Source organism: Diabrotica virgifera, chromosome 9 (genome assembly GCF_917563875.1).
Source record: "Diabrotica virgifera virgifera chromosome 9, PGI_DIABVI_V3a".
NCBI classification, from domain to species: Eukaryota; Metazoa; Arthropoda; class Insecta; order Coleoptera; family Chrysomelidae; genus Diabrotica; species Diabrotica virgifera.
The window spans coordinates 161,945,649-161,957,044 of record NC_065451.1 but is presented as its reverse complement, the minus strand read 5'-3'; the positions used below and the strand labels follow the sequence as shown (position 1 = coordinate 161,957,044).

The window sequence follows — 11,396 nt, the reverse complement described above, 5'->3', positions numbered from 1 at the left end:
ATCTTCAACTGAAGAGGTTGAGGAGTGGGGAGCTGTTTGTCTCGAGTTGGTCATTCAGAATTATATCTGTATTTTTCAGTTTATTAATTTCCATAGATTCTAAAAAAGATAGCTTAAGGCCTTTATTTTGAATATGTAGAATTTTAAACTCTTCATTGAAAGAATGATTATGATCTAGAAGGTGAAGTGCGTATGTAGAAGTGTCTGTTTTTCTATTGTTGAATGCCCTTTTGTGTTCTGCTATCCGTTTGTCAAAAGTTCTGCCAGTTTGACCGATGTACGTTTTCGGACAGTCACCACAAGTTAGTTTGTACACACCACTCTGTAGTTGCTTTCTCTTTCGGCTTTTATTGTTCTTAATATATTTGCTTAAGTTGTTGTTAGTTCTGAAAGCTGGTGTTATTCCTTTCTTTTTTATGTATCTGGCTATTGTTGTTGTTATCTTGCCAGTATATGTGAGAGAGCAGAAGGTACTGGGTTCTTTCTGTGGTGGTGGATACACTAATTTCAGGGCTTTCTTGTGGAGTTTTTGGTTTAAAATTTTGTTAACTGTTTGTTCGTTATAGCCGTTGTTTACTGCTATTTGTTTAATGATGTTTAGTTCTATTTCGAAGTTATTTTTGTCATGGGAATTTCTGTCAGTCTATGTATCATGCTATGGTAGGCTGCTAATTTGTGTTGTGTAGGATGGGATGATGAATTGTGTATAGTTGTGTCAGTATGGGTAGGTTTATGATATATGGAGAACTCATGTTTGTTGTGTAGTCTGGAAATCGTTACATCTAGAAAGTTTATAGAGTTATTCTGTTCTGTTTCTATATAACTCTATAAACTTTCTAGATGTAACGATTTCCAGACTACACAACAAACATGAGTTCTCCATATATCATAAACCTACCCATACTGACACAACTATACACAATTCATTATCCCATCCTACACAACACAAATTAGCAGCCTACCATAGCATGATACATAGACTGACAGAAATTCCCATGACAAAAAATAACTTCGAAATAGAACTAAACATCATTAAACAAATAGCAGTAAACAACGGCTATAACGAACAAACAGTTAACAAAATTTTAAACCAAAAACTCCATAAGAAAGCCCTGAAATTAGTGTATCCACCACCACAGAAAGAACCCAGTACCTTCTGCTCTCTCACATATACTGGCAAGATAACAACAACAATAGCCAGATACATAAAAAAGAAAGGAATAACACCAGCTTTCAGAACTAACAACAACTTAAGCAAATATATTAAGAACAATAAAAGCCGAAAGAGAAAGCAACTACAGAGTGGTGTGTACAAACTAACTTGTGGTGACTGTCCGAAAACGTACATCGGTCAAACTGGCAGAACTTTTGACAAACGGATAGCAGAACACAAAAGGGCATTCAACAATAGAAAAACAGACACTTCTACATACGCACTTCACCTTCTAGATCATAATCATTCTTTCAATGAAGAGTTTAAAATTCTACATATTCAAAATAAAGGCCTTAAGCTATCTTTTTTAGAATCTATGGAAATTAATAAACTGAAAAATACAGATATAATTCTGAATGACCAACTCGAGACAAACAGCTCCCCACTCCTCAACCTCTTCAGTTGAAGATTAAAAAGGCAAACACATTGTAAACTATATTACTTGAGAAAGGCACTCCGCCGAAACAGCTGTAGTCACTTAGATATAATAAATTTTGTGGAAGTATAGAAAACAAACGTTTTCAGTTTTTTATTGTTAAATACAATAGTATTTTGTATTTTGACAACGGCACCCGATTTGGGCGTCGAAACGTTAATAAAAATCATTTTTTAATAATATTGTGGCTTATTTCCCATTCTAAATAGTTAAAACCAATATCATTGTAAAAAATATTTATTAAACACGTTTATTATACATAAAAGCCAAGTATAACGCTTTCTAAAAGCATGAATGTCGTTAATTTAAGGCGGAGGGTTATATCAGTTTCTACAACCAAATTATTAAATCTCGTCTATAGAAATACATAAAATGAGTTATATAAAAATTCTTAAATACCGGGTGCCAACTTATATTTTCCCCCATTTTAACTGCCTATAACTTCTAAACGGCTCAAGATAGAAATATGTGGTTTTCGCTGAAATATTTTATTTTAGTTAAAGTTTTGTCTGAATGGATTGAATTATGTATATCTCTTTCAAATACGAAAAGAAAAATGGCGGATTTTTGAAAAAAACGTTGTTGACTTTTTTTTAATGGAACACCCAGCATATTTTTTGTAAATTGAAAGAAAGATCATTCACCTATCCAGCGCTAAAAAGTTTTTCAAAATCGGTTGTCAAATCACTGAGTAATTAATTTTTCAAATGAGAGGTGCAACGTGGATATGACATACCTAAATAACATAACTAAGCGAATATTGATGTGATTTCCACATTGCATCTCTCATTTTAAAAATTAATTGCTCAGTTATTTGACAACCGATTTTAAAAAAATGTATATCGTTGGATAGATAAACGACCGTTTTTTCAAGTTTTTGTGTAAATGACCATTTTTTTTATCGCTTTTAAATAAAAAATGGCGGATTTTTTAAATAAAAAACGTTGTTGACTTTTTTTATTGAAACACCCAGTATATTTTTCTGTAGCTTGAAAAAAAGGTCATTTACTTATCCAACGATATAAAAAAATTTAAAATCGGTTGTCAAATAACTGAGCAAATAATTTTTAAAATGAGAGATGCAATGTGGAAATCACGTAACATAATATCATTTTGCTTAGTTATGTTATTTAGGTATGTTATATCCACGTTGCACCGCTCATTTTAAAAATTAATTTCTCAGTGATTTGACAACCGATTTTGAAAAACTTTATATAGCTGGATAGGTGAATGACTTTTCTTTCAATTTGCAAAAAATATACTAGGTGTTCCAGTAAAAAAAGTCAACAACGTTTTTTTTCCAAAAATCCGCCATTTTTTTTTTCGTATTTGAAAGTGATATAAAAAATTCAATACATTCAGACAAAACTTTTACTAAAATAAAACATTTCGGCGAAAACGGCATTTTTCTATCTGAAGCCGTTTAGAAGTTATAGGCAGTTAAAATGGGGGAAAATATAAGTGGACACCCGGTATTTAAAATTAGACTACTTTATTTTATAAATAAGCCGTAAGATTGATTAATCAGAATTGTTTTTATGTACATTTCCATATCTATTTTTCATTTTTTTGTGTATTTTGATGTACATATTAGGCTCACTTATTTTCTGAATTATTAATAATAATTGAAAATATATAGCGGTCCAAATACAGAGTAATCCATATAAAATATTTGCCACAGTAAGTTAATCTTTGTATTAATATATTTTAAAGTTAAATTAATTTACAAATAGCAAATTTCATAAGTAAAAGTACTATCCTATCATATGCAAAATTTATCCTAGAATCAAATATATAGTTTTTCTATTTGCAAATTTTTTGTATCTATCTATTCCTATTCTCTATGTAATGTTATAAACAACATCTACTCATTTCAAAACAAAATTTAATAGGTTTCATATTATTTAATAACAAGTCGATGTAACAACTGAGGATAGTATAAATATAACGTGTATATTTTTTATTCATAATACCGGTTTTAATACCGGGATCCCGGTATTTGAAATTTTAAATACCAAATACCGGTATTGAGGTATTGGCTCGGTATTAAGCCCCAATTTTAGTAGAGTTGTCTAGTTATTTTTATGTTCTGGTCTTTAATTTCTACTTGTTTTCATGAATCATCTTGGCGTGCTGTATTTTCTCGTAACAAATATACGTATACGTCCCAATTGACGTCTCTGCTGGAACATTTAGGTCACATTGCCAGAGGTGCGAAATACGAGATATTAAGGCTCATAATGTAAGGTAAAATTAAGCGTAAAAGATCCAGACCTAGGTAGAAGAAGAATTTCCTAGCTGAGAAACCAGGCTGAGTGGTAAAGTTACAGCTCAATAGACCTTTTCAGAGCAGCCACCAATAGGGTACGGATAGCTGAGATGATAGCCAACCTCAGATAGGAGAAGGAACTATAATATGAAGAAAAATAGGAATAAACAGTCAATAGGGGATTTGTATTGACATCTTAGTACACCACTTTAATTTATAATATTTATATCCATGCGTGTTTATTGATTTATCAAAAATATAAAATATCTAAATTTAGTAATCAACTGCTATAAATTAAATCACAAAATAAAAACAATAAAACAAAATACAATAAATATAACATGGAATGATAAACAAAGTAGGGGCAATATTTTTCTGCGATCTTAAATATGGATTTTTCAAACTTTCAGAAATGATGTTAAGCGATTCATCTACTAGTGTCCCAACTTCCTTGTTTTGAACCTGTAACACAAAAGAGCGTTATTAATGTTTGGCATACTAAGCAGTGCAAATACCGGCCCTTTGGGGCCGGTACTTTATGTCCCGATTAAACCCCGGTTTGTGTGTACACAAAATGAACAAAGGTGTCGTTGGTCAGAATAGGAACAGATTAAAAGGGAGTGGTTTGTAACGATTAGTTATTACCATCGTTACTAAAATATTTATTCCAATAGGAACTAGGTATACAACCAACTTTACAGACAATTGTATTGAAAGTTGCAGTTGATCGACGACAAAATTGGTAACTTTTGGGGAATTCGGAACCTAGAAGTTGGTTTGTGTGTCGATACGGCTTCCGGCTGACGTGATTGTCATTGCAGAAGGGGCTATTCGTCACTTCAATCTCGGCTGTTGTTGAAGGCAGACCCATCACACCAGTGGCCATTACAGAGAATATAAAATTTTAGTTGAAATGTTTGAATAGAATATAAGTTTACGTGGGAAGAAGTTGTTTTGTTCTTGGTGGTTAAGTGTTTTGAAAAGAAGAGGTTTTTTTTTGTTTTCCAACACCTTTTTGAAGAGTAATGGGTATGTATTAAAAAAATGATGTTTTTTCCTTAAAAAAAATAACCCTGTTATTCATTTCAAATATCTTACTTATTTTCTTATCTTATTTTTTCTACAGAGAAAAGAATTCTTTCTAACTATATACTTCCAGTTCAAAATCAGTTTGGAATCAATGACCATTCTTATTCTCTCATTTATATAACTCCTTAAAGTAATCTTGATTACCAGATTCACATTTACTTGTTCAAATACTTCCTTATATTCGTTTAAAAAGGCTCTTTCCAGTCAAGGATAATCAAGGTCACTGACATTTCAAGCAAGTACATCAAACTTCATTTTTTCTTAGATTTTTTCTCTGTCAAGTTCTGATAAGGTGGTACACCTTTTTGTAGAGGCCCTGTTTCTTGTGTGGTCAAGGCAATCAGCTGATCAAGGTTTGTTTTTTTAGCCACTGGTGGAGATCAAGATTAAGTCAATCTTTTTGGATATGGAATAGACGATCATTTTGGATTATTTGGCATTGGATGGATTTTATTTTTTTGTTTTTTTGGAGATATACAGTTTTCCCGGTGCTAGGAAGTACCTCCTTGTCGCACCATATCGTCGTACCTTCTGGTTGGTGAGAAGTACTCCCTCTAAGGTAGAGGAAACCCGGAAGATACCTCACTTGGCTCTCCCGCATCAACTTAACCGGAGTTTGGAGAAGCCACAGGCCTACTGTTTGTAGAAACGACAGGTTTTATTATTAAAATTTACATTTTCAATTCTTTTACATAACATATTTCAACTTTAACACTTTTAATAACATATATCCTCTTAATAATCATATAAATTCATTTTTCTAAAATCAATTATAGTAATCATAATCAATATTTTTCTTTTCCACAACTTTTATATGTCATTTTCATTATTGTATTTGTATTTTATTTTATTTAAAATAGTCCGCAGACCATAACCTATCTGGTAAGATACTGTGCACACTATCTCGGTTATTATCACAATATATCAGTATTGTCCGGTGTGTCATTCCGATCAGATGTGGGATTGTCAACCAATATTGTAATCCTCCTTAATAATAAGTTTTTGTACACCCATATTTAGATCCATTAACTGTCTTGGTACAATAAATTCAATATATTTGCTTTTCTCTACTGTAATATCTGTGTAATAGACAGGAGCGTACTAGCCTAGTACGTCAGGTGGTTAGCTAGTTTGTATAAAATTGTATATAGGGGTTCTAGGTATTTTTTTTTCATTAAATTTGTTGGTTGTACATACTTATATGTTTTATTATCCTACCTTTTTAATAGTATTAGTTAGGTACAGCAATATAGGTCACGTGGAGAGGAATATATTCAATTCTTCCCTGGCGCTCAACACCACTTCTGAATATCTTCTTGGTCAATAGTTCTTTTCTTTTCATTACTCCTTATATTAATTTATTTTCTTTATCATTCAAGTATTTCAGTAGGTACCGTCTTACTAGGGCATGCAAATACGGCCTGATCCTCCCCTGAGCCCTACTGTTTAGTCTCTTCAATTTCCAGCTAGCCTAGTTTGAGGAAACTTCCATAAATAAGTAACTACCCTTTAAAGCTATATCTATTCTGCCACAACACAACTTCGTTTTTGTTACAATTGGCGCCCAACGTGGGGAACGATTTTCAGTAAGACAGTACCTTTCTTTATTTTGTTGCTTATTGTAAATTTTTCTAGTAAGTATCTTTCTGGTTCACTGTTGTATATTTTGTAATTATATAGAGATACATTTTTGATTCCTTTTGTACGTTATTTGGAAAATACACTAGTGCACTTGTATTGCTGTATTGGTACTATTTTAATTTATTTAAAATAATAATTGTAAATCGTGAGTAGGATAATATTTGAACAGGTATATTGGTTGACATTTCGGTCTGGTCGGTTTGGTGATACCTGGATATTTATTTTGAAAAATTTTGAATGATTTATTTTTTTTTGATATCTAGGTACATTACTACTTTTGATTTAGGTGCAGCCACAATATACTACAGTTAGCTAAATTTTTGCTTACCATACCTATATATAATTTATAAAGTTTTCATTTTTTATATACATTTTCGTTTAAACATTTACTTAAATTATTTTAAATATCTACCGCAAATATATATCTCGGTTATATTTGGTTTGTCGGTTTGTTAGGTCGTTAGTTTAGCAGCTCGTCGGTTGAGCAGCTTGTTTAGTAGATTGTCGGTTAATTGGGTCGTTAGTTTGTTGGGGTGGGTTCGGTTTGTCGTTGTTGGGTTGGGTTTATTGTTACTAATTCTTTCCCTATCACCATGTGTACCTTTCAGCCAGAACATTTGTTAGTTAAGGAGTTAGATTATGAGCTGAGGATAAGGGAAATAGAGGTTGAAGAAGCCGCTAAATGTGATAGAAAACGCAGTCTATTGCGTGGTGCTCTTAAACAGGAGCAAGGAAATAGGAGTTTCCGTCAGATTTCAGCTGCAGCTATTCCTTTCCTGGAACAACAACAGGGAATAAATGAGACACTAGAGGATCTTACGCAAAAGATAAATAATTTTAGAGGGACTGTCCATGATAGCATGTATTCCAGATACATTTCACGTCTTGCTCATATCTCTGGTCGTGTCCACTTATTATGTTGCTCAGATGAGGAGCAACAACTTTACAAACGCTCTATGTCCATTAGGATTCTCAGTCTAGAAGGTGAACTCGATTCTCGAGTAAATCCTCTAGCCACGTCCACTCCTGTTTCTTCAGTTCAAGCCTCTAATTCCCTGTTGCATCCCAAGCCTGTGCAGGTACATAAGTGGGGAGTTTCGTTTTCTGGTGAAGGTCATTATGACCAAATAATTTCATTTTTAGATAGGGTAGAATGTCTTCATGTTTCGAGAGGTGTGAGTGAGGAAGATCTTTTTTCGGCTTCTGCCGAATTATTTACAGGCCATGCTTTTACGTGGTTTATGAACAACCGTGGTAGCTTTACCACTTGGACTGGTTTGGCTCAGAAAGTAAAATCCGATTTTCTGCCTTATTCTTTCCAAACTGATCTCTTAGACGAGATCAAGAACCGCAAGCAGAAACCTGGAGAATCAGTGACCATGTTTATCAACACTATGTTGGGTATGTGTAGTCGTTTAGATACCCCTTTAACAGATCATGCAAAAATAAAGATAATTTTAAAATGTTTGTTACCCTTTTACCATGCCCAATTGGCACTGGTTGATATAGCCACTATCGAAGACCTGACAGATAAGTGTAAACGGTTAGAGGAAACTCTATCCTGGTCTTTTCATCCTCCTACAACATCTAATTCTGGTGCTGGATTTAACTCTCACTCCTCGAGAAATCGTTCTTGGCAATCTAGACCCCATACACCGAATGTGTCTGTGACTACTTATTCCTTTTCTTGCTGGAATTGTCAGGGGGTTGGTCACGCATTTCGGGATTGTACCAGACCACAAACACGGATTTTCTGTCACGGTTGTGGTAGAGAAAATACGCTTAAACGTAACTGTTTTAAGTGTTCGGGAAACGAGCATGCAGAGGCTCGTACCCTGAGCGTTCCTCAAACAGCAGCCCCATCAGGGAATATGACCGCAGCTGTAGACGAAGCTTCAGGTCCAATACCTGCCAGCAGCTCAAACACACCCTCTCAGGAAGGAAGAAACACTTCCAACCGGAGACCAGCACGCAAACCGAAATCAGGGAAAAAGTAATTGTTAGTGACACTTCAGTTGACTCGTACGGTTCGCTTGATCATAGATTATCCCCTCCAGTCTTAAGCTGGAATTTTAGTAATAAGCATAATCAAGACGAGGAAACAGTTCCAAATTCTATACCAGGTTGTACGTTTGTAAATAATAATAATATGTCTATGTTAATACCAGATAATTTTGAAAATAAATCAGATATTTTGGATTTTGATATAAATTCGTTATTAGTTAGGAAACATAATGATAACCGACCTTATCTTGAAATTGAAATTTTAGGACAATCTTGTTTAGCTCTATTAGATAGTGGCTCTAACATTTCTTTAATAGGTTCGTATTCGCTGAAATTGTTAGAAAACACTGATATTAATGTTATGCCTATTTCTTCTCTGCAAGTCTCTACTGCGGATGGTGCAATCCAGTCAATTACAGGTAAATTTGACACAGAAATCGTAGTTGCCAATATTCGGAAAATGATTACATTTTATGTTATCCCTTCAGTAAAAAATTCTATAATTCTTGGCATGGATTTCTTAAATGCATTTAATAGTACATTAAACTGTTCAGATTTTTCGTTGTTTATATCTTCCTTTAATGTCGCAACTGTAAGTGCCATTCGTGAGTTCTCTAGTTTGTCTAGCTTAGAACAAAACCAGTTAGAGAATATTATCTCTAAATTTTCTTCTATCTCTTCCAAAGATAAATTAGGCCGTACACATTTAATATCTCATACTATCGAAGTGAACACTTCAACTCCGTTTAGACAATATCAATATCCCATACCTCAGGCATGGCAAGCAGATTTAGGTAAAGAAATTGATTCGATGCTCTCTCTAAACATTATTGAACATTCAAATTCTTCGTATTGTTCGCCGTTATGGATGACGAAGAAGAAGGATGGATCATTCCGAGTATGCTTCGATGGTCGCAAACTTAATAGTATCACTACTAATCGAGATGCTTATCCCATCCCTCGGATAGATATAATTCTGAGCAAACTTCAGAATGCCAAATATATCTCTTCGATGGATTTATCCAAAGCCTTCTTACAAATTCCGTTAAGCGAAGAGAGTAAGAAGTATACTGCTTTCGCTGTCAGTGGTAAAGGGTTATTTCAATTTGTCACAATGCCTTTCGGTCTAGTTTCAGCTCCGCAAACAATGTGTCGTTTAATGGACTTGGTTATTGGTCCCCAACTCGAACCATTCGTATTCTATTATTTAGACGACATCATAGTTGTTACTCCTGATTTTTCTTCACATATTGAAATATTGGAGAAATTATTTTCACGCCTTAAAGAGGCTAATCTCACTGTTAATTTAGAGAAATGTAATTTTTGTCGTCCTAATTTGAAATTTCTAGGATATGTTGTTGATCATCAAGGTTTGAGAACAGACCCTGATAAAGTAACCGCTATTAAGGACTTCCCCATTCCTAAAACCACTACACAATTACGTAGGATCTTGGGCATGTGTGGTTACTATCGTCGATTTGTGCCTTCTTATTCTACTTTATTATCACCCCTTACTGACCTCCTTAAGAATATGAAAAAGGGCCAGACTATCACCTGGACTCCTGAAGCTGATGATGCTCTTTTCATCGCATTAAAGAAGCTCTTACCAGTGCTCCTGTCATGACTTCACCTGATTTCAGTGAACATTTCTACCTCATGACTGACTGTTCAAATACCGCCTCAGGTGGTGTACTCTTTCAGATGAAAGATGGTTCTGAACACCCCATAGCATATACCAGTAAGAAGCTCAATAAGGCCCAGAAAAATTATTCCACTACCGAGCGTGAACTCCTTGCTATTATTCATGGTTTGGAGGCTTTCCGCTACTATTTAGAAGGTCGTAAGTGTACCCTTATTACTGATCATAGTTCTTTACTCTGGATGCATTCTATGCGTAACCCATCCCAACGTTTGTCTCGATGGATTTGTAAGTTGTCAGCCTTTGATTATAATATCGTCCATCGTAAGGCAAATGGTGTTGTCGTAGCAGATGCTTTGTCTCGAACATTTGATGTCAATCTTCTTGACTTATCCACTTTAGTTCCGGATGCATGGTATCAGAAAATGTTGGAAAAGGTTACTCAAACACCTGATCAGTATCCTGATTTTAAAGTAGAAAATAATATCCTTTATAAGCATGTTGTTAGTTCAGGAGAAGCTTTGTCTAATATGTCTGATTGGAAAATTGTCGTCCCAACAGCAAACAGGGATGAAATTCTTCGTACTTTTCATGATAATGTGACATCTGGTCATTTCGGTTCCTATAAAACATTTAGTAGGATAGCAGAATTATATTATTGGCCTGGCATGCGCAACTATATTAAGAAATATATATCTAGATGCAAAGTTTGTGCTACTTGCAAGCCAAGTACTATGCCACAAGCTGGATTAATGGGTACTTTTAGGAACATTGACTTTCCATGGCAGATGATATCCATGGATCCGATTGGGCCATATCCTCGTAGTTACAATGGCTGTACCTATTGTTTGGTGGTTGTGGACTACTTTACTAAATTTCCACTAGTTTTTCCTCTTCGTAATGCCACTGTCCCTGCCATTGTGAAATATTTGGAGGAACAAGTCTTTTTGTTGTTTGGTGTTCCCCAAATTGTGTCTTGTGACAATGGTCCTCAATTTGTGTCTAAGGCCTTTAAGGATCTTCTAACCAAGTACAAAGTTCAGAAAATCTTTTATAATGCTGCATACCATCCGCAAGCTAATCATAGTGAGCGAGTGAACCGCAG

At 34.4% G+C, this 11,396-nt stretch overlaps 1 protein-coding gene across 1 annotated transcript in view; it reads right to left on the bottom strand.

Moving 5' to 3' along the window:
- Nucleotides 1-4,084: 4,084 nt before the first annotated feature.
- The window catches only part of LOC126892825 (uncharacterized), a 56,867-nt gene continuing 49,555 nt past the window's right edge, over nt 4,085-11,396 (bottom strand). Inside the window, exon 3 of the mRNA XM_050662561.1 lies at nt 4,085-4,380. Within this exon, the coding sequence (XP_050518518.1) occupies nt 4,213-4,380 (168 nt within the window). The 3' untranslated portion in view covers nt 4,085-4,212. The remainder of the gene's footprint in view (nt 4,381-11,396) is intronic.